At 67.2% G+C, this 22,950-nt stretch overlaps 1 protein-coding gene across 3 annotated transcripts; it reads right to left on the bottom strand.

Moving 5' to 3' along the window:
* Positions 1-3,566: 3,566 nt before the first annotated feature.
* On the bottom strand, positions 3,567-22,519 carry HIC2 (HIC ZBTB transcriptional repressor 2). Of its 3 annotated transcripts, none has more exons than XM_042234188.2 (3): positions 22,417-22,519; positions 10,229-10,326; positions 3,567-9,155 (listed from the first exon to the last, which is right to left on the bottom strand). In XM_042234188.2, the coding sequence occupies exons 2-3, from the start codon at positions 10,252-10,254 to the stop codon at positions 7,343-7,345; spliced, it is 1,839 nt and encodes a 612-aa protein (XP_042090122.1). In that variant the 5' UTR covers positions 10,255-10,326; positions 22,417-22,519; the 3' UTR covers positions 3,567-7,342. The 3 variants fall into 3 exon arrangements, with proteins under 3 accessions (XP_042090122.1, XP_042090120.1, XP_042090121.1); XM_042234186.2 differs by lacking the exon at positions 22,417-22,519 and adding an exon at positions 12,674-20,022; XM_042234187.2 differs by lacking the exon at positions 22,417-22,519 and adding an exon at positions 18,454-18,813.
* Positions 22,520-22,950: the final 431 nt, after the last annotated feature.

The following is a 22,950-nucleotide window of genomic DNA, read 5'->3' as shown; positions in this document are numbered from 1 at the left end:
ATGTACATGTATAACGGAGTCACTTCGCTGTAAATCAACTACAGTAACGTTCCTCTAAAAAGCCTCTCCTCCCGCTCCTTCTCGCCTGCACAAGCCCATCCGTGAGCCCCCTTCCCAGGGTCTTGTTCCTCAGGGTTCCAGGCTGTCCTTCCCCTGCCCCAGAAGGAAAGCGGGACGGGTCTAAACCCACGGTGGCTTTTAGCTTCCTTGTAGGATTCTGCCAGTGAGATTCAGGAGCAGATGTCAGCTGGATGTGGATTTCCGGCAGGAGGTCTGCCCCGCTGTTAAGGCAGAGAGGCGCCGCGGCGGGTGTTGAGATGGGGAGGGACTGGGCGCCACCGATACTGCCCGCGCCCAGGGCCCCGCCCCCACCGCTCCGCCTGGTCCGCCCGGTTGGAGCCGCTTCAGTTTGTGCAGGTGAGGGTCCCCCGAGCTCTACACCTCAGGTTCTGCACCTGTCAGGTGGGGCTACCTCCCCCTACCCCACCCCAGGTTGCTTTTCTGCAACTTCCAAGGGTGAGCTAAAGGGCACCTTGACCCCTCTCCACCCCACGGGGAAAGCCTGGGGCGGACAAAGCCTCCGGGGAAACGCAAGCCAGTGCCTGGGCGGTGGGGCCTGGGGGCGGCAGGAGCCGTGGCAGCAGACCCCCCAGCCTGGGCTCCGGCCCTTCGCTCCCAGCAGACTCAGGCCGGAAGCACCTGCCTGCCTCCCCACCCTGCCCGCTGGCCCGGCTCTGCCCCTCCCCCAAGGACTGAGGTTCAAGGTCCTCCTCTGGGGCCTCGCTGCCCACCAGGGGGCCCCCACGGAGGGGCGCAGCCCAGGAAGGGGGTGGTGCAGGACTCCCCACCGTCCTCAGGACTGAGCCCGGCAGCGGCACACTCAGTGCACCGTCAGCTGAGGACTGTGTGGGATGCCAGGGGCTCAGGAAGTGTCTGATGGGAGAAAGAATTAGTGAATAAGCATAAAACCCACGCCTGTGAGGGTTTGTTTTTGTTGCCGTAAGTGAAACAGTTTTCGCCTGATAAGAGAGAAAAGGGGGATTCCCTGTGGTTAGGCCTCCACGCTATCATTGCCAGGGCTCAGCTTTGACTCCTGGTCGGGAACTAAGATCCTGCAAATCTAAGTGGAGTGAAGTTAAAGTCGCTCAGTCTCGTCTGACTCTGCGACCCCATGGGCTATACAGTCCATGGAATTCTCCAGGCTAGAATACTGGAGTGGCTAGCCGTTCCCTTCTCCAGAGGATCTTCCCAACCCAAGGATCGAATCCAGGTCTCCCACACTGCAGGCAGATTCTTTACCAGCTGAGCCACAGGGAAGCCCCCCTGCAAACCACGGCACAGCAAACTAAAAAAGAGAAAGAGGATTTCTATAAACCCTGATGCGTCACACAATGGATGACACAGAGTCCCCGCGACGTGGGCCCACTGGCCAGCACCCGGCCTGCGCCCACTCCAGCCACAGGGCGGTCGCCTCAGCCCCGTGAACAGACCACGTGCCCTGAGGCCTCTGCTCTTGGCACAGGCTGTTCCTCACACGTGGGTGGCCCTGCCTGAGGGTGTGGTCTGACCAGCTCCTCACAGCCCTCCGCCCGCCTGTTTGCCGGGGAGTGGTTGACTGACTGTGATGAAGTCTGTGTCCCCATCAGGAAGGGGTCCTCAGAGCATGTGCAGACAAACACTGGCCTGGTCTCTGCCCAAGTCCTGGAGGCGCCCCCAGGGCCTGGAAAGTTTGCCTGTAGCTCATAAAGATGGAAGGCTATGGGGGCCCCATTGCCAAACGCGTCCTGGTGTCTCGGGCTCCTGGTGGCCACGACCCAGCCCGCACCACACGCCTCTGCCGGGGCCTGTGGTTAAGACAGCAGCACAGAGCAGAGGGTGATGAGAGGCCTGCTGGGCGGGGGAGGGGCCTCGCCAGTTCCTCAGGGGTGGGGGGCACACTGTGGGGGCTGACGCGCATCCGTGACTGCTGAGGGCAGCGGGGGCCTGCACCCTGGGGCAGGGGGAGGACACTAACCCTGTGAGCAGGGCCCACGCCCCAGGTGATGCCGACAGACAGACAGAGGGCTGCTTGGGCCCCTGCAGCCACACCTGGAGCTCTGTGTGCCCCGAGGGCTGAAATGTGCCCCCCAGCATCTCAGAATGTGACTGTGTCTAGAGATGGATCTCTAGGATGGGCCCTAACCCGGCCTGACCAGGGTCCTCCTTCAAAATTCCCCAGGAAAATGGTGTCCAACCCACAATTCCACACCCAACACAACAGCAGTCATACACTCCACGTCATTTAAACATTTTTAACATTTTAAGTCTCAAAAACCTACTTCCCACGTGTGGTCAGGAAGGTCCTGGAGGAAATACACGTCACCCAAGGGAAGGAAGAACACCTGGGAGCCAGAAGCCAGGACCGCGGATGCAGGACAGGAAGGCAGGACCTCAGGAATCGTGTCCGATTCTGTGGAAAACTGGCCCAGGAGGCATTTCAGGGCGAAAAGGTCCTGAATTGAAAAAGTACGATCATTAAGCCTCCAGAAATATAAACAGGGGCAGGGCCGATATGCTCGCTGGCCCAGGATTAAACAAATGTGCGCCGTGATGGCCGTCACGCACGCGCACGCACAGCGCCGCGGTTGGTGCGTGACCGCGAGCATGGCCACGCCCGCTTTGGCTGCCTCTGCTCTGAGACTCAGAGGCGAATCGCCACGGAGACCGCGTGGCCCACCGCTTGCTATCTGGCGCCTTCCTGGGGAGAGTTTGCCAAGCCCCAGATCACACTGCCCGCCTGGTAACTTACTCAGGGGTGTGCGGAGGGGAAGAGGGTAGACATGACCCGCAGTGATCACCTACCCTGCGGCCAGCGTGTGGCAGTGGGCTTGGAAGGACCAGAAACCGTGCTGAGTTTTTAGTTCTAGGCCTTTTTAAGAGCCATTTGATAATTGCAACTATCTTTGAGTACCGCTTTTGATAAACCAAATACAAACCCCTTTTTAAACAGCTGAACAGAACTTACCGAGGGCACAGCAGCAATGTCCACGCTGCTCTGGGGGCAGCCCATCGCGGGCCTGTAGCCGCCTGCGGTCCCTGGAGCCCGGGGGCTGAGCTGGGTAGACACCCTCCCAGCCCCAGTCCGTCCCTCCTCCTGGGTCTGTCTCTGCCTGGGACCCCCGCCCGGGTTCAGGGGGGACAGCCCTCTAGGAAATGGGGCCTACTGCGCCGACCCTGGAGGCTAAGCTCACCCACTTCCCTACCAAGTGACCAAGGAGGGCTGGACAGGAAGGAGCCGGCCCCGGCCCCAGCCCCATCCCGCTGCCCCAAAGGCGATGCTGGCCACCAGGTCCACAGCCGGTCTACACACCCGCTGCTTCCCAAACCGCCTCAGCCGGCTCGAGCCAACAGTGCAGACCCCACCGCCCAGCTCACCTGCCACCGAGTGAGGACCCAGGCCCCTCTGAAACTCGCTCTTAGGACTGAGGTGGGCAGCTCCCACCTCCCAGGTCCTGAAAGCACTGGACGGAGAAAGGAAGGCAGTTGGTCGTTTAGTGAAAACACAGCCAGAGAGCAGAGACCTCACACAAGTTTCGAATCAAGCTTTTAATGAAAAGATCATAAAATAACAGTATCTCCTCACTGTACATTAAGACTGCACGCTCTGAATGGAGACATCAGTGACCAGCTTTATGATACTGGAGGGCTGCGCACCCCCAGCTCTGACCTGAATTATCCAGACTCTGGAGGGAGGTGAGGGCAGTGTGGTGCCTGACAGCGGCGGTGGCCAGCACAGGAGTGCGATCGCGCGCCCCCTTCCTGAGAAGGGCGCCTAGCGGGACGTGAGTCCGCCTCCAGTTTCCGGACAAGAAACAGCGGAATCCCACCCCCCCCTCTCCGACGAGGTATTTGTGAATGGGACAGCGCCCAACCTGGGCTCCCCAAGACGGGGAGAGGGAAGCAAGTGGTGGGTGGGGGCAGGGGGCTCCCCTCAGCACCTGGCCCCGTGGGGCCCCGCCGAGCGGCGGGGAGGAGCCCCGGGGACCTTCCCTGCCCCGAGTGAGGTCTGTTATGCAGCATATTTGAGGTCAATAAATTACAGCAATAAATAGCAAGGTGAGGTAGGGGGAGGGGCTCCCGGTAGAAAGTCGCAGTGGGGTGACAAGCCGGGGGTCCCGGGCAGCCTCGACTCCCACGGTGTACCCCCACCCCCCTGACGTGGAATGTCAAACCGGGCTCTGGGCGGGCCTGCTCCACCCCTCCAGGGATCAGGTTCGCGGGCTCGGGGACCACCGCTGCCGGGGGAGCGGGGCCTTGGTCCCTGCACGGGGCACCGCCAAAGGCCCGGCGCCTCCGCTTTCGTCCCCAAGCCGCAGGGAGGGGTGGGCGGCCCTGCCCTCCTGGCTGCCCAAGCCTCGCCCCGGCCCGGGATGGCTGCCGGGAGGGCGGCTGGGGTCCGCCCGCCCCATGATCGATCGCACTCCTGTTAGCGGCCAGTCCAGTGAATACTGACGGGTGGGGCTGGCGGACAGCCGGCGCCCCCGGGTGGCGGCCGCCGGGAACACACCCGGCTGCGTGAGGTTCTGGGTCCAGAGTGTCCGTTTCACAGGCTGAGGTGTATGGCTATGCTGCGCGTCTCTGAGATTCAGATCTGCTTAAAAGGTCCGTCTTCTCTCTACTTTCTTTTTTTTGCAATCCTGGAGGAGCCTCGGCGGCGGGCTCGGTCTCCCGGGGGAGCGTGCGTGGCGTGGCGGAGCCTGGCCTGCCGCTCGCCCCAGTCTGAGAATAAATACATTCATCACTGCACAAACATATTGATACAAAAGCAACACTGTCCCGAGTGTTCGCACCGTCTGTGTCGGTAAGAACCGGCCCAGTGAGCCCTCCCACAGCTGGACCCGCTGCAGTCTCCGCGGAGGCGTGCGAAGGTCCTGGCTTTTTGGCTTGAGAGGGACCCTCACATCAACCCAGCGGGGGTCTCACGGGCAGAGCAGCGGGACGGGATGCACCTCCATACCGGGGCCCCAGCCCAGACTCGGGTCCTGCGGTCACAGCCGAGGCCACCCTGCTGTGCCAGCTGGCCGGGACCGCTTGGCCTGGCCAGGAGGCCTGGGGGCCGGTCGGCACAGGCCCCTGCTCTTTGGTGCCAGCTGGGCTGGGAGGAGGGCTCTGCGAGGACGGAGCCTCCACGCCGCCTGAACCCCCCCTCCACCCTGGCGGCCCCTCTGCCCGTGAGCCCTCCGGGCCGACTCAGGGCCTCGAGCGGAAGGTGGGGACTCACTGGTACTGGCCTTACAGCTGCTGAGGTCTGAAACTGTAATAGTTTATGTAAACAATGAGATAAATATATTAGTATCTTTTTTCTGAGCCCATTGAGGTTCCATATGCATTCAAAATGTGCTTTGGTTTAAAAAATAGCTTTTGTGAATTTGGGTGTGAGCTTTTTTTTTTTTTTGCCTTTTTTTTTAAAATCCTTTCCTACATGACGTCTGCTATTGTTTCCTGTTTCTCCGAAACATTCAGGAATTAAGTGACTAAAGCAGAGAACTGTAAGCCGCCCTGGGCCTCCAATGGCCTAATCTCCTGCTGAGGCTCTGCACACATGTCCACACACATTCACGAGCACGCACTCCACGTGAAACCAAGGTAAAGGAGAACAAATCCAAGTGTCATGTGAACCCCGCCCCGCCCCACAAACCCTTAACGTTTTAAATAAGAAACTAGTGTTTTGCTTTCTTGTTAAAATACAGAGAAGGCTCGATACAATACTCAGGTGGGTACAATACTATGTCACACGAAGGTCCCTGAGGGCCTCTATGCCCCGTCCCTGAAGCTCTGCCCTGAACCACCTGCTTCACCGGGGCCGCGCCCACGGGCGTGTGCAGCTCCCGCTACAGACTTTTGTCGTGTGGCTTAAGTGCTGATGGAGGGGGGGGTCGGGAGAGCAGAGGGGCTGGGGGGTCCTGTCTGACTTGCCGGAACAGGCGTCCCCAGAGGGGACGGCAGCGGGCTCAGCAGGGCCCCACGCGGCCCGAGCCCCCTCACTCCCCGTGCCCTCCACCCGGGTCCCTGGTTTCAGCTGGAGGGTCTCTGGAGGGGGGAAGGGATGACTCCGGAATTTTTGGTCTGAAATTAAAGTAGAGAGAAAAGAGAAGAAATAAAAGCAGGAAGCAAAATGAAGGAGATAAAGCCGCTGGTCCAGCCCTGGACTGCAGCTGGCTGAGGACAGCGGGCTGACCTCGTGACCTTGGCCCGGCCTTGAGAGCGAGCCTCTAGAGCCCTGGAGGTGTCTGAGATTGACAGAGCCCAGCGCGGGGGTGGGACTCAGGGTGAGCCCATGGTGGCTGCCAGTCTGCCCAGAGGTGCCAAGGTGAAGGGGGCCGGGGGCCAGGCACCAGTCAGGTTGACTGTGCTGCTCTCTGGAGGGCAAGCCCTCGGGGGCTGGGACCCAGGCGGGGAGGGGCTCACTTCCTCCCCTGCTCCCTGGGCACGGAGCGCCCATGCCCACCGGGCCGGGTCAGGGCGGCGGCTGGCCAGACGCCCACCAGACACTGACCGGCCCAGAGGAGAAAGCGAGTGTCGCGGCCACAACTGCCATCACCAACCACATCCTGTTCAAGAGGTAGCGAAGGTCGGAGTCTCTCCACCTTGATGGGAAGGGGGCGACATGATCCACACACACGCTGCACACACACACACACGGAGAAAATGGAAACGTACCGACCCCGCACCGCGGCCAGCCCCCCGCCCCCCGCACCCGAGACCTTCCAGTTCCCCCACTCACATACACGTTACACGGGGTTTCCTCGTAATCAAAACAAGTACCTCTAAACAAAGAAGATTCCTGGGCAACTATGGGAAAGCACTCTCTCCTGAGGCGGCCGGGGGGCTCGAGCCCAGGAGAGCCTTTGGCCGAGAGGGGCTCCTGGGCCCAGAGGGTGGGCCCTGGTCGCAGCCGGGCGGGGGGGGGTGGGGGCGGTGAACCCCGTACATTCAGTCTGCAGAGCCAGGCTCAGCCCCGAGGGGCCGGGAGAAAAGAAAATCTTGTTGGTTTTGGTTTAAAAAACAAAATTCAAAACGAAGAACAGAACAGATCAGTAGGAATCACAGCCACACCGGCCCGGAGGGCTCTTTAGCTGTGGAGAGGTAGGCGGTGGGGGCCCGCTGTCCCAGCGCCACTGAGCGGTGACCCCTGGCTCGGGGAGGGAGGGCGCGGACCCCCTCCCTCCGGCACCGTCCCCCCCCTCCCCCCGCACGCCCGGGGCCGCGGCGGTGCGGGGCGGGGGCAGGGGCAGGGGCGGGGCGGGGGCGGGCGCGGGGCCGCGGGGTAAAGCTGCGCGGGGCCCGCCGGGGTCTTTGGCTTCTAGGAGGGCGCGGTGTGCATACGCAGGTGGCTGATGAGGTTCCGCTGCTGCGTGAACTTGCCCCCGCAGAGCTGGCACTCGTAGGGCTTCTCGCCCGAGTGCACCCGCATGTGCTCGGTGAGGCGGTACTGGCGCGTGAAGCGCATGCCGCACTCGCCGCAGGCGAAGGGCTTGAGGCCCAGGTGGCTGCGCATGTGGCGCGTCATGGTGCCGCGCTGCGTGAACATCTTCCCGCAGATGCCGCACGGGAAGGGCCGCGCCAGCCAGTGCGTCTTCTCGTGCTGGCGCAGCGTGGCCGCGTCCTTGTAGCTCTTCTCGCAGGCGGAGCACTGGAAGGGCCGCGGCCCGGCCGCCGGGGCCGCGCTGGGCGCCGACAGGTCCTCCGCCTCCTCGTCGGCGCCCGCGCTGCCCGCCTCGTAGGCGCCGCCCTCCTCCTTGATGAGCAGCTCCTCCTCCGCGTGCGTCTCCACGTGCGCGTTGAGCTGCTCCGAGCTGGGGAAGCCCTTGGCGCAGGGGATGCACACGTACAGGTTGTCGCCGTAGGGCACCTGCTCGAAGCCCTCCTGCCGGTACACGTAGGGCGCGCCGGCCGGGCCGCCCTCGCTCCCGCTCTGCGCGCTGTCGTCGCTGCCGTCCTTGCCATTCTCCTCCTCCTCCTTGCAGGCGTGCGGGGCCTCCCCGAAGGACCTGCCTGCCGCCGCGCCGCCGGCCAGGAGCCCGTTGGGGACCCTGTCGCCCAGCCCTTCGGCCTCCTCCCCCGGGCACGGGCCCTTGGGTGCCACGTCCCTCCGCTCAAACGGGGAGGCGGCCGCAGGCTCCTTCTTGGCCCACTCCTTCTTGCGGGCCGAGTGCCGGAGGCTCTTGCGGGGCGGCGGCCCGCCCGGCCCCTCCAGCAGGCACAGCGGGTTGTCGTCCGCCGCCTCCAGATCCATGGGCTCACTGAGGGCCGCCCCCAGCTCGGTGTAAGAGGCACTGTTGGCGACGGGAGGGGCAGAGGTCGGGAGGGGCGAGCCCTGCTGACTGTCGCTCAGCTGGGCTGGGTCGTCGGGGGTGAGGGAGGGCCCGGGGGTGGCGGGGGGCAGCGGGGGGCTCTTCTTGGACAAGTCCAGGCCCAGCTCCTGCTCACAGCTGCCGCCACTCCCGTTAGTACTGCAGCCGCCCAGGCCGGCCTCCCCGCTGCCGGGGCAGACGGGCCGACCCAGGCCGTGTGCGCCCTCCTGGCTCAAGCTGCCCAGGAAGAGCTCGTCGTCGGAGCCTTTGGCCTGGGAGAGCTCCTGGGAGACGTGGGCCCCTTTGCGCCCGTCCACGAGGCCTGGGTAGCGGGTCTGGATGACCGAGGCCGTGGACAGCCGCTGGCTGCGGGGGGGCCGCCCCAGGCCGGCGCCGCCCCGCCCCGAGCCGAAGGGCTTGCCGGCTCTCTTGAGCTTGCGCCGGCAGAGGGCCGCCAGCTCGGGCAGCTGGAGGTAGCTGGCGGCGGTGAGCAGCGTGCTGAAGTTGGGCTCGGCCGGCGGCTCACCGGGCAGCAGGCGGCCGGTGTAGATGAAGTCCAGGATCTGCTGGAACACCGCGGAGCTGACCATGTCCGTGTCCAGGCTGATGAGGTTGTCGTGCAGCACCAGGGACTTGAAGTAGACGCTGCTGGCGGCCAGCACGTTCTTGTGGGCGCGGAAGACGGCGTTCTCCACCATGACGATGACGTCACACAGGAAGCCCTGCGTGCGCTGCTGGTTCAGCTGCAGCAGGAGCTGCTTCGAGTGGCTGGGCAGCTCCATGTCGGGCCCCAGGTCCCCGCGCCCCGCCCACACGCACCACCTGCGGGCAGGAGCAGACACACGCCCATCAGCGGGGGGCCTCCTGGGGCCTCCCCCAGGCTGCCCGCCTGCCACCAGCCCATCTGTACACTTGAAGACGCAGGGACAACGAGGGGCACAAGTGCGGGGCAGAAAAACCAGGGCTCCATCCCCTAGAGGAAGGTGACCCCATGCCCAGACGGACCTGTGGGGAAGCGGCGGAGGCCACAAGGGCACAGAACCCCTGGCGGACACATCGCCCACGTGGGCGCACAGCAGCCCGGCTTTCCGGTCCAGCCGGAAATTGGATCTGCACGCGGAGTCGCCCAGTGCGCACTGAAGCCACCTTCTCCTCGAATACCACGCGGGCAGGCAGGACCCACAGCCTCCAGCAACGTCACGTGACGCTGCTGCCCGGCCATTCCCCCACCCCCGTCATCCCCCAGGCCTGTGCCTCTGGGTGCCGAGCGAGAGAGGTGACCTGGCCAAGCCTGGTACCGCAGGCCCCAGGGCCTTCCTGGGCAGGGCAGGTTGTCTGAGCCTGGGAAACCCCGCCGAGGCTGTGCGCGGGGGCGGCTGCGCCAGGCCATGGCCCCACCCCTCCGGCTGCTCAGGCGCGCGTGCCTACCCACAGGGGCCTTCATGTCCCTGGGCTCAGGGCCTGACCCGGGAGAGGAGCGCACTGCCCAGGGCCTCCCCCAGCAGGGATCCAGGGTCCCCGCCCTCCCCCTCGGGAGGGGTCGCGCCCGCCCACCTGCCCCTTGTCTTCAAAGACAGAGAAGCCTCCACACCCCATCCACCCGGGAAGGCTCTGCGCCCGGTGCCCACGTGGGCCAGCACTCAGACCCGAGGGAGCCAGCCCCTCTCCCCGCCCTGGCCAGCCAAGAGGGACAAAGAGCCCAAGGCGCGGAACACCTGGCTGGGAGTGCAGAGGGCCATGAGCCCACAGCCCCTCCTCCCCCACGCTGCCAGCGCTGCCCACACACAAAGGCCGGGGCCAGCACGCAGGCCAGGCGCTCAGCTGCCCGGAGTCCCCAGGAGGAGGAGCAGCCCCCGCCCCCTGCCGCACCCCCAGCCCCCCCTCCCCCAGCCTACCGGAGTGCCAGGGGCCCAGAAACCATGTGAGCAGCAGCCAGGGGGGGTGGCCTCCTCGAGTGCGCGGCCTCCCTGGGGGTGCATCAATGCCTGGTCACCTGCAGAGAAGGTGGACAGTTAGCAGGCAGGCCTCGCACGGGGGGCGGAGGGCTCGAGGCTGGAGCCAGGCTCCCGGCTGCGGCGGGGTCGGCGCCCGGACAGCTGGGCAGGAGGCAGCAGCAGGGTGCCTGCGGCCCGGCTGGTGGCAGGAAGGAGGCAGGTGTGGGGTGCTTGGCTGCACCCCCACAGGAAGCAGGGTGCTCCGGGGGCCGCCTCGGTCGGGGCAGTGGGGGGACAGGCGCGCAGCTCCGGGCGGGCGGGGTGGCAGGAGGCCTGGGCAAGGCCCTTCTAGGCTGGCCACATTTACATAACAAAAGGGCAGAAATGGAGGCGCTGGTGCAGCGGGCTATTTATAAGATCCAGTCTCAACCGCTTCTGGCTCCCCAGCCCCCTGCCCTGCCCTGCCCTTCCCTCTGGGTCTGCGCTCGCCCCCTCCCTGCCAGAGCCCAGCCCCCTCCTGCCCAGCCTGGCCTGACCACATGGCCCTCGCAGGCTCGCCCTTTCAATACCAGCCCGCCAAGGCTGCTGGCAGCTGCCACCAGATGCGGGCGGGCTTCCCGGCCCCCGAGAGCTTCAGGTCCTGGGAGAGGGGTCCCGAGGTCCTGGCTGCTTGCCCCCCACCGCGGCAGGCCTGGGCACCCTGGGCGTGCAGCCAGGCAGGGGGCGGCAGCCTGAGCCAGGAGCCCCTCCTGGCGCACCCCTCCCCCGCCCAGGGCCAGGGCGGCCGGGCCGGTCCTCAGGAATGTGCCCAGACCCGGGGTGCAGGGTGGCCGGGAGGCCTTGCTCCAGCCTGCCAGCTGCCTCCTGCCCCTAGCATGGCTCCCCGCTGGCAGGGGTGGCCGGGGAGGGGGCCGGCCCGGCTCACCGGCAGCGCAAGGCCCGCTGGTGTGGGGCCGCTGCCCAGCCTGGCAGGAGCCGCCACAGGCTGGAACGCCCCGGCAGCCGGTCGCCCCGCCCCGCGCACCCACTCCACCGTGCCCAGAGCCTGGACAGACGGACAGGTCAGAGAGGTGGGCTGGGAGTTGTCCCTGCTAGGCTGACCCCGACACCCCTCAAGGAAGGGGTCTCTTGTGAACAGAGGCCCTGGGCGACTTTCCCAGCCCTCTGCTCCCACGATCGATGACCAACGGGTCCTGGCCGAGGTCCCGGGCGCCCTTCCTCCCCCCAGCTCAGGCCTCACGGAGGGCCTCTCCTGACGCCTGGGAGGGCAGGAGGCAGTGAGAGAAGCCCTCAGGTGCTTCAGCCGGATTCCACAGCAGCCGGTCCAGCTCGGCCTGGACCACTATGGAGCCCGGAACCAGGGAGGCTAAGCCCTCGGGCTGCCCCATCCTTCAGCCTCTGGGTGGAAACACCGGGGAACAGGGTGTGGTACCAGGCGCCCCTCCCTCCAAGCAGAGAAGGGGGCATCCCAGCCCACCTCCACCCCACCAGGGGGCCGTGAGCCCCTCAAGATGCCCACTACCTGGCTGCCACGCCCGAGGGCCTTAAGCACTGCGGGCTCGTCACAGGCCACAGACACACGCCGGCCACCAGCGTGGGGGCCCAGCTGACCCGGCGTGAGCGCCCTGAGCTCCGGGTGTGGTCCCGGCAGGTGTGAGCCAAGCCCTCCAGGGCTGCAGGAGGGGCACCTGGAGGCAGCGCCAGCCCCCGACACCCCATGCCAGGCTGATGAGCATCCTGCTCGCAGGGCGCGCCCTCCACCTCCAGTGCCGAGGAGACTGGGGCTCTGGGGCTTAAGCAACCTGCCCAAGGTCACAGGAGCGAGCTGAGGGCAGAGCCCTGCTCCAGACTTCGCCACCCAGGACGACCCCAGTGTCTCCTCCCCGTCCGACGCCCGGTCCGGCGGCCCGCTGACCACCTCACCCCGGGGCCCGGGCCATGCCCGCTGCTCCCTGGGGAACAGCCCTGGCCTCCGCAGCCCCTCTGGCTGTCCTGCAGGTGGGGCTGCTGGCGAGTGGGCCCCACAGCCCTGGTGAGCCCAGGCCTGGATGCCCGCCAGCCGCTCCTGGCTGGCCTCCCAGACTGTCCTCCTGGAAAGCAGCGGGCCCTGTGAATGCCAGGAGCCCTGCCCTCCTCCTGACGGGACGCCCGGGAAACAGACGCTGGGGCTCGGTGAGACTGCTGGAGAGGCGTTGGGAGGGACCCGGGGCGGGCCTCCAAGCCTGAGCAGTGTGGGAGGAGGCACCCACCCCACCCACCGCCCAGAGCCTGCTCCCGATGCCCACAGCCCCTCTGTCCCACACGCGCAGCCCACCCAGGGGGATCACGGCGCCACGCGACGCCTGCTGTCTGGGGGAACCCTGCGCGCGTGCCCCCCACCCTCCTCCAGCCACCCATCGCTCCCACCTGCACGACATGGGGCCTGCAGCCGGCTCCCCCCGCTGGCCCTGGCACAGCTGGCTGGTGGGCACCAGGCGGGCATGAGGCGGGGTCCTGCAGGGAGGCCCTGGCCAGGAGTGCTGAGATGGGGCGAGATCACTGTTACAAAAACATCCAGACAAGGTGCCCGCCCAGCCCCCCGCTGGCCGGAGGGGCCTGAGCGCTTGGGAAGGGGACAGCGGGCAGCAAAGAGCAGGAGCCTGGAGGCAGGGAGCCCGTGGGAGGCGTCCCCACATGGCTGGGATCCAGGGCCCCGAGGAGCCTCTGCCTGGTGGCTCCCACGTCCGCTTCCTACTCGCCCTGCGGGGTGTCAGGCCCGGACCGGGGAACACATTCAGGGGACGCAGACAGTCCGGCCCTACTCTGACCCCAGACCCAGAAGCTGGGAGACCAGCTTCCTACTCCCCAGAAGGCAGGAAACACCCAACGACAGGGGTCAAGAGGAACGAGGTGGCCCCCAAAGGGAAGACACCTTTCCCACGTAAACATGCCCAGAGTGACTAGGAAATGGGGCTCGGCTCCCAGGGCTGTCCTGGAGGTGGGACGGGGCCGGGCTGCCTGCTGGGAGGGACTGGCACCATTGCCCACCCGCCTGGGGCACCTTCCAGGAGTCAGCGAGGCAGCTGCCCAGCCCAGGGCCTCTCTAGGTCGCAGACTCCAAGACCCCAACCATGAAACAACTCAAGAAGCTAGAAAGGACCTCTCACTCTAACCCACGACTCTCAAAGATCTAGAAGACAAAACAGACCCTATCGCTTTCAATCACCACTTCTGTGTATGAGACGAGAGGACGCTTCCCCACTGAACAATAGGAAGGACCCCCTCAGGGTGGAGGTCCTTCCCAGGAAAGAGCAGCCAACCCCTGCACCCGCATGGCGGCAGAGACACCCAGGCCCCACCCCCTGCCCGGGACAGTCACAGAAACAAAACCCAAACTGGACGGCAGACGGCAGGACAGGGTTCACCCGGCCGACTGAGGACGGAAAGCGGGCTTCCGGGCAGGAAAGAGGACACTCAGGCTCTAGAAAGACCGAGATGGGAGGCGTGCAAGCCCCAGGAGCCAGGCAGGGGCAGAGCCCCCCGGCGGCGCGCGGGACGAACCTGGCTCAGGAAGAGCTGACCACGGGCACGCCCTGCAGCCGCCAGCCAACGGGGGAGCAGGGCAGCCAGACCCTAAAGGGGTGCAGGGGGCCCTGGGCAAGGCCAGAAGCAGGGGAGGCCGGGGGGGGGGGGGCAGGGAGCAGGCAGGACTCGACACACGAGGAGCTTCTGTTCTGGACGCGGGACGTGTGCCCACCTGGGAAGAGCCTGGGGCACAGTCACTCACAGCTAGCACGCTTCTTAGGTAGGGTCAGTGCAGGGCCAGTCCCAGGGCTGACGAGCAAGCCCACCCAATCCCAGACTAATCACAACAACCCGAGGGGAGAAACAGCCCCGACGTGAAGGAAGGAACCCCCAGCCCAGCCAGGAACCTGCGGGACACAGAGCGACCACCTTCAAACCTCTCAGAGGGAACTCTGCCCTCCAACGCAGGCAGTGTCGGGAGCGAAGACCCCTCGTGCCCCGTGGCCAATAAAAAGCCAAAGCGATACTGGAACAATGCCAACGAAGGCTTTAAAAATTGTCCACGTCAAAAAAAAAATCTTTACAGAACAAAACCACCAGAAACCTCTCATCAGGGCAGACAGGTTGGCCAGCCGAAGGCAGCAACAACCGCCGACACTCTGACCGTCTGGGGTCCAGGTGACACCTGTGGGGGTCGGGAAGGGGCTCTGCAAACCCCAGCAGGCACTCCCAGGAGGCGCAGGACGAGGCCCAGGACTGGGGTCAGAGGAGGCCACGGGCAGAAGGGTCTGCCCAGCCTGGAGGGCCTCCCGCCAAAGCCCAGGGGCACGCCAAAGGTAACCACCAGGTGGCTCTGGTCCACGACCGTAAACACAGGAGCAGACGCCTCAGGCACCCACCAGTGTTTAAAAAGCTGTTTTCAAGGATAAAACTAGGAAACTGCTAAGAAGATTCTGCAGCCTGTGTCCTGGGCCTGAAGTGCCTGCGGGGACACTCAGAGGAGGGCCTGCCTGCCCAGCAGGCCCTGTGGCCAGCCAGACAGGAGAGGCCAAGCTCGGGGAGGGAGGGAGAGGGGAGGGTCCCCGGGACTCGGCAGGAACACGCTCAGAGCTGCTTCAGATGGGACTGGAAAGCCATCTGACGTTAACAGGCTGCGTCCAGCGACAAAAGACGTGGACAGTCCTCTGCCCCGGGAAGCAGAGCGGCCCAAGGGGGTGACCGCGGACCTGCGGTGGCCCGCGGGGCGGGGTGCAGTGACTCCCGGCAGGCGGCTGAGTCTCAGGCACAACCAGCACCCCACTCTACAGACAGGGCAAGCCCGCTGTCCGAAAACCTGGACAGACGCGGGGACGTGGCGCGCGCCCACAACTCAGCGGTGGGGGCCCCAGGAGGGGCCGCGAGCCACCTCTCACAAGGGCGACGTGCGTGTGTTTCGCACCACCGCCTCAGGTCCACGAGAGCCGGCGTGCTGGCCGCGGGGAGACAGAGCTTCCGGATCCAGGGAAGGGCCATCCTCAGGGCCCCCCAGCCACGCGGCCGGGGACACGGGAGGCCCACGCAAACTGGGGCTTCTGGGCCAGGCCCACAGGACGCACCCAGGAGCGCCTCCCCCAGGAGCGAGGTGGGAGCCACAAGTCCGACACAGGTGCCCCCACGACCTGGAGCCGCCAGGCCCAAGTCATCTCCTCAAACCCAGGTCCGTCCAGTCACGCCCCGGCTTAGGGCTCTCAATGGACTCCCGGGCCTGGATAAAGTCCGTGTCAGGGCCGGGCCGCCCCTCTGCAGCCCCTAGGCACGCCCGAGGGCCTCCACCTCTGAGAAGCACCCATCTCCCCCACCCGCTGCTGGCACCCAAGGGGTTCCCAAGCTCAGGGACCCTGTGTGGCCCCCAGCTGGCAAGTGGGCCAGAAGGGAGGACAGGCCGGCTGAGGGAGCAGATGGGCTGAGGGGAGGAGGCCCCTCAGACAACAGCCAGCCTTCCTTGACCCAACACTTAAGACTCGACAAGCCCCTGACGCTGCACCTGTGACTAATTCGCACCCGGAGGCCCGGCGGCCCAGCAGCCCACCCTGCGCTCACACCCAGCCCAAGTCTGCAACACCAAGCACTGGTCATCCGGAAAACAGTCACTCATGGAGCTGATGAGACCTTCCCGATGCGCTCGAACGTGGCTGAAGGACACGGGCTCTTGCTGTCGTCGCGGCCGCGTCACAGGACAAAGGGAGGCCTTTCTCGAGCCCCTCCCGGCCTCCCCGGCCACAGCACCGTCAGCTGTCTCCCTCCGGTTGGAGGCTCCCATTCACCCGAGAAAAGGTCCCCAGGCTGAACCACCACCTTGCTCGTCAGCCCCTCCTTCATGAGCAGTGGCGGACACGGCCTGCCCTGCTCGCCCCAGAGACGCAACGCTGTGTCCCCTGGAGTGGAGGCTCACCGCTGGGCCTCCTGCACGGCCCCTGGAGCGGCAGCCTGGCCCAGGCACCCAGGGCAGCGCCACGGCCAGCACCGAGGCGCGTGTCAGCTTGCGGACGGGGGCCGGTGGGGAACGGCTGAGCATTCTGAGTGTCCTGGGGACCCAAGTGTCCGCAGGCCACGCTGACAACAGCTGGGGGCCACCACCTCAAACACTCCTATCCCCTCTCCGGGCACCACAGGGCACGTGGGGACACAGGCTTGCAGCAGGGCCTGCTCCCCCAGCTCATGGACAGTCACCAAAGGCTGGAAACCCAGGTGAGGGCCGCTGAGGGAAGCAGTTTTCAAAGACAAGAAACGAAACGGCACTTCAGGTAGCCTGCGAGAACAGCCGCAGCAGCAGCGCTCGCCCCCTCCAAGGTGGGCAGCCCCGCCGGCCGGGCACAGAGGGGCCGGGCAGGCTCCCGGGGCAGGGGTGCTGCCTGCCCAAGGCGCCACGCCAGCCGCCCGGCCCTCGTCAGCGTCAACACGCATGGAATGCGGACTGCGGAGAGCGCCCCTACCCTGCCCACAGCCTCAGGGCGCAGGCTCACCCACCGCAGCTCGAGGGCACCCGCGCCAGGCCCCCACCGGCAGCCTCACGGCGGCCAGGATTGCCCCGACCCCCCAGGCCCTCTGCCCAGAGACGAACCCGTGCACCCACGCTGCCAACGCCTCCAGGAGGACCCACCAGCTCTGACCCGCCCTCCTGGAGGAGCGGAGGGGAAGGGCTGTCTCAGGAGGGGTCCTCCCGGCCCTGCGGCCCAGGGAAGCGATGCCAGTCCACACCTGGTCGCAGGCAGTCACGGCCCCCACCCAGCGGAACCCTGGCGGCCCTCCAGTGAAGCGGCTCACCGCCCATCGCCCTTGAGTGGGAGCCTGTCCCCCGGGCTCACTCTACCCCAGAGCCCCACGAGCGGACTCCAGGCCGCGTGTGGAGCCTGCATGGGCCGCTTGCCCAGGGGTGCTCACACAGGCGTGCCCACGTACGCTAGGCCAGGAGTCCCAGAGGGAGGCCCCGCCCTCGTCCCGCCACCCTCAGTGCCCTGTCTGGAGCCGCAGGCACCTTCTTCCTCCCGGTGTCCAAGCAGAGCTGCTGGGAAGAAACCGCCAGCCCCTCTCCACCAAAAGGAAGGGCCTCGGGTCCTGGGAGGGCGGGTGGGGAAGCCACACAGCCCAGAACCGCTCCTGCTCACGGCAGAGCCCACGGGCCCCTCTGCCAGACGCGTGGGCCACGAAGAGCAGACAACTTGGCCCCCGGCTGCACTTCCTACTCCGGAGGACACCAAGCGGGCCGTGCCGCGCTCGCCACGCCCAGCAGCCGGGCCGCTCACCGCCCGTCGGCGGCCGCCCAGAGCAGGTGGGGGCTGAGCGCCGGCCGCCCTGGGACACAACGGGCCCCGGACAGAGGGGCCACCAGGCCAGGACTCACCTGAGGTCCTGCCCCCAGTGCCCCTCCCAGCCCTCGCCCCATCTCCAGGCCTGGTCAGGGGCTCCCTCACACACCTTCCCAGGTAACAACCTCAGGGACCCTCTCTCCCAGACACCTTGAGATCAAGGTGAGAAAGAAGGGGCAGGACCCAGTTCCGGGAGCCCCAGCGGCAGCCCCCAGCGACTTGTTTGGGAAGCAGGAAGAGCTCCCAGGTCCCCACGCCTGGGGAGAGAGGCCAACCAGGGCCTAAGAAGGCGACCTGGAGGCCAGAGTAGGCCGCCTGAAACCCAAGCAGGCCCGAGAGCGGTACGAGGTTCCCGGGGCTGCCCAGAAGGTGCTCCCCGGCACACACCCGCCTGGCATCCCTCCTATAGCCACCTGGGGAAGAGGGGCCATGAAGAGCGTGAGCCCCTCGCACCCGATGCTTCTCCAGGACCCTGGAGCCCACGGGAGGATCGGCCAGCTGGGCCTGCTCTGTAAGCACAACCCCACAGGCAGTCTGAGGCCACCCCTGCTCGTCCAAGGGGACTCACGGCTCCCTTGACCTTGCTATCTACAAAGATCCACCTCCTGAGAAAGCACTTGTGGTATCCACTTCACAGGCTACAGGGAAAGTGGACAGGTGGGCTCCAGGTGACCTCTGCGGAGCAGAGCACCAGGGCCCCCACCGGGCAGCAGGGACTCGGAGCCGGGTGCAACCCCTGCCCGTAACAGGGAAAGTTCCGCAGGAGCCGGGGGTGCCGCCCCAACATCCTGGCCGTCACCTCTGCGCCCTCTTCTCACCCCTTCTGCAGCTACTCACCAGAGCTCACTGCTGGCTTCCGAGCAGCACACGCAGGAGAACCGCAAGGCCAGTGGGCAAGCCTGCCCTTCGAAGGCCTGTGAGCAGGCTGAGAAGGCCAAAGGGCAGCGACCCCAGCCTGGGCGAGGGAGACCTCCAGCCACCTGTGCGGACGTGGAGGGCGTTCCCAGGGCACTGGGGCAGCCCCTCCTCACTCTCGCGGAGAACCCACCCCCGAGGTGCTACTGGGGAAGAAGCCCAAGGCCACGGGAGGCCAGTGCGCACAGCGACCACTCCAGGGCCGGCCGCTCCGGGGCCGCAAGAGGCCCGCTCCCCACCTGGAGGCCACCTCCCCACCAAGCCCGGCCCCGCCTTCCCTTGGGAGCCTTGGAATTCCCAGGAGCGGGAGCGCCCCGGGCGCCCCCAGAGGCCGGCCACCTGCCCTTCCGGGCTCCTCCCTCCGCGCCCACACCCACGTGCTCGGGGAGGCGGCCCCTCACAGGAAGCAGGCACGCACGGAGCGCCCCGGCGGCGCGCGGGCGGAAGGGCCCGCTCGAGCCCCCAGGCCACGCCCCCACCGCACCCGCCGGGCGGGCGTCTCCGGGGGTCTCCGTCCGCTCGCGGCCTGGCCACACCCTCCCGGGCCGCGCGCCCGGGCCCTCCCCTCCTGGACGGCTCCCTCCGGGTTTGACCCACCCCCCTGACCGAGCGCGCCGGGGGCCCACTCGCAACCCCACCCACCCCCACCTGCTTTTCTGGCTCGGCCGCTCCCAGGAGCCCTCCCCCAGCCCAGGTCCCTAACCCTCAGGCGAGGCCCCTCCCAGCAGGAAGCGCGGCCCCGCGGCCGGGCCGAGTCAAACTGGTCCCGCTGGCTGGCAGCCCCTGGCCCAGAGGGAGCCCCCCAGCCCCAGGCTGTGACGGAACCCCGGGTCTGCGAGGGCGCTGCAGCCGCAGCACAGCCCGGGAAAGCAGCAGAACCTGCACCTCCCGGCCGAAGGCGCACCGCTCAGAGGCAAGGCTGAGCGCTAGAGGGCAGAGACCCAGGCCAGCCCCGGGCACACGGGCTGGGCACCACCTCTGTTCTCAGAACACTTCGCTGAGCCGATAAAGGGCCCCTGCACGGCCTCGCGGGTGCCCGACGGCAGCGGGGCCGGCTTCCCGGAAGCGGACACCTACAGGGCCCCGCTCCTGTCTCCCTCCTCCTGACGAACCCCGGCCCCGCCTTCCCAGACCGCAGGGCTCCCCGTGAACACCCCGCTGCAGCCGGCCCAGCGGCCCTCAGCACCTCCTCAGGTGCCCAGGGCACTCCCCCCTGTCACCCCGGGGGGCACTCTCAGAGAGAGTGTGCCCAGCGCCTTCCCCAGGCTGAGCTCTGGGGGCCGCAGTGCCGGCGCGTGAAGTTCAGCTCTGTTCCCACTTTAGAAACACGTTAGAGCCACCGAGGCCCAGAGAAGCCATCTCGGTCCAAGGCCGCTGGAGAGTAAACAGCGCCGAGGCCAGGGCCCCTCACTGCCCCCAGAGGCCCTCCTCAGTCAGGCGCCCAGGCCAGGGCCGGAGGAAGCGGACCTGAGGGCTCTCTGCAGACGCAGCTGAGAACAAGAGCCCTCCCCACCCCAGTGATCAGTCCCTGGTTTGGGGCGGGGGGGGGGAATGGCCCTCAGCCCCGGTGGGCAAGGCAGGCCAGCCGTGGGTGGGGCCGACTGCTGGAGGCCAACAGGCCGAGCAAAAAAGCAGGGCGGCGGGTCCCCTGGGTAAACTGGACTTTATTCCTTCCTCGCTCCTCGACGCTCCAGAACTGCCCTGCCAGCCCTTGCTCGGGGGCGAGCTGCGGCTCACAGACACTGCCCCCACCCCGCCGCCACCTCCGGGCAGACAATGAGGACTCCGGGAAGGCAGCAGGCCTGTCAGCTCAATAATGCAAAACCCTGTTGCTGAGTCCACGACAGCTGACTTCAAGTGGATCGGAGGCTGTGCTTATTAACAAAATGAGAAACCTGATCCATGGAAAGAAAACACTATGCAAGGATTAATCCGGGGCTGCAGCTTGTGGAGAAGGCCGGGCTGCTGGCCAAGACGGGCAGGGAGTGCGGGACGCGGCCTACCTGTCCCCGGCAGGTACCTGGCTGCAGGACAAGGCACATCGCCTCCGCCCCCTCCTTCCAGCAACTGCAGCAATCATTTCAGCTCGGCTTTAATTAAAGGCCTGGCTCCCTCAGGCTGCTTCTTCCTCTCCCCAGAGCCAGCAACCGGAGGGAGATTTTTCTTTTCAGGAATTGCTTGTAAAAGCCGAATGACTAATCTGCAAGTCCCAACAACTGGCAGGAAAACACTGCAAAGAGAAACCCTGGGCGCAGCCCCAGCACTCAAGCCGAATGGCCGGAGGAGGTGGGCAACGGGCCCTCAGCAACACCCCACAACTGGCCCGCAGGCGGCTGGGAAGACCAACCTGGGAGCGGTGCCGCCAGGGCAGGTGGGAAGCTCCCTGCCAGCCTTCCCAGGCTGCTGCCTGCCCACAGGACCTCACAGCACTGGCTCCCCTGGCAGGCAGGGCCACTCAGTGCAGGCTTCAAGTATCAGCCTCTCGCCCCCGCCCCCCCCATGGTGCTAAGAGCCGCTAAACCAGCGATCTCACCACACGGCTTTGTCTCTGGAGGCCAGCCGGTGGCCAGCCCATCTGCCTTTTTTTTTTTTTTCAGACCACTGCAGCGACCCTGCTCTCTGCTGAGCGGAAGCCCACTCCCAGAGCCAGGGCCACAGAGCAGCCACATGGCCTGTGCTCTTGAAAATGTCTGCTGAAAGGCCCAGGGAGCCCAAACGCTGGCAGATGGGAGCGCAGAAGAGTAAAGCCAGGAGCCAGGAAGCAATAAACGCTAGCTCCAGAAAGGGCCTGGTATGGGTGACCCGGCTCCATCCCTGCGCCTGGGGGTGGGGGCCTGGAGAACACCCCCAGCAGCTCTGGAAGGCCCCTCCGATACCTGCCACCTCCCCCTCCCCCCAGCACAGCCATCCGTCCATCAGTCAACAATCTTCACCCACAGGATTCCTACGGGCACGGCTCGGCCCCTCCCCCCCGCCACAGATGTCAGAGAGGGGTGGCCTCCCCGGGTGACAACTCCTCCTGGCGGGGTGGGAGGGGGGGACCGGGACCCTCGCTTATCCAGATGTGCTTGGCAACTGCTACCGGCAAAGCACGCCGGAGGTGGAGGGGACCCGAGAAACGCGGGATAAATAACTTCGAAACCGTCCCGGCCCGGGCGGATCCGCTGCGGGCTCACTTCCCCGGGGCCGACTCTCCGCCGTGCTGGGTGGGGCCGCCGTGGAGCATTTTATCTGGGCCGCGTCCCCTCCTCGCCGTCAGTCACTACCCCCCCCCCCCCCCACCGCCCAGGCACAGCCACCGCCGCCTGGGCCCCCAACCACCGCAGCCCAGCTCCGCCGGCGAGAATACGAACCACGCCGGCGGATAAACAGAGAGTGACACGCCGGGCCCGGCGGCGCCCTGCCCCTGCGGCCGCCCCCTCCCCCAGCCCCTCGCCCTTCCTGCCGAGCGGCCGCCCGCACCGGCGGTCTGGGGGCAGGGCCGCGCGCCCACCCGCCGCGGGCCCCGGCCCCGGCCCCGGCCCTGCCCGCGCGCAGCCGTGCCCTGCGGGCGGCGGGCCGGGCACAGCGCGAAGCCGCGCGAGGGGCGGCGGCGGGCGCATAAAGCGGGGCCCGCCTGTCAGGCAGCGCGGCTCCCCGGGCCGCTCGCAGCGCAGCGCGGAGCCGCGGGCACAAAGAGCCGGCGCCCGCCGCCCGCCGGCCCCGCGCGCGGGGGGCTTTGTGCCGGGCCCCGCGCGCGCCGCGCTCCCGCACACGCGCGGCCCGCGGCGGGCGGCGGGCGGCGGGGTCCCGCCCCTCGCGCGCACACACCCCGCGCGCCGCGGCCCCTCCGCGCGCCCGCCCACGCCCCTCTCCCGGGGGCGCGCCCCGCGCCCCGCGCCTCACCTCGTGTGCGTCGGCGGCGGCGCTGCCCGCCGGCCGGCCGGCCCGCCCGCGGCCTCTTCTTCGGCGCCGCCCGCGCCCGCCCGCGCCGCCCGTCCGCCCGCCCGCCCCGCCGCCGGCTCGGCTCGGCTCGGCTCCCCGCCCCGCGCGCCGAGCGCCTCTCACAGCCGCCCGCCCGGCGCCATCTTGGAAGCTTGTGACGTCGCGCCGCCCGCTCACCCCTGACCCACATCTGAATGGGCGAGCGGCGCGGCGGGGGCGGGGCCTGCGGCCGGGGCGGGGCCGGGGGCGGGGCCGGGGCGGCCGCCAGGCGGCGGGGGGGAGGGGCGCGCGGGTGGAGCCGGGGGACCTGGTCGCCCCCCCGCCCACGGGTGCAGGGGCGGCGCCGCGACCTCAGCCCCGGAACGCGCGGACCGCACCCCCTAGAAGGGGGCTCGGCCCCCCACACTCGGAGCCGACCCCCCCCTCCCCAGCCTTGAGCCTGACCCTGACCCCTGGCACCCCAGGTCCGTGCCCCCGCGGCGGGCGGCCAGCGTG

The sequence above is a fragment of the Ovis aries genome, chromosome 17 (genome assembly GCF_016772045.2).
Source record: "Ovis aries strain OAR_USU_Benz2616 breed Rambouillet chromosome 17, ARS-UI_Ramb_v3.0, whole genome shotgun sequence".
NCBI lineage: Eukaryota > Metazoa > Chordata > Mammalia > Artiodactyla > Bovidae > Ovis > Ovis aries.
Note: the sequence above shows the minus strand (reverse complement) of the source record. Positions and strands in the feature narration are given on the sequence as shown.

Bases quoted from the DNA above. Each gene is read 5' to 3' on its own strand.
- HIC2 (XM_042234188.2), bottom strand. From the start codon at position 10,254: ATGGTTTCTGGGCCCCTGGCACTCCG. The intron at 9,156-10,228 runs GTAGGCTGGGGG...TCCTGCCCGCAG, and splicing joins TCTGGGCCCCTGGCACTCCG to GTGGTGCGTGTGGGCGGGGC.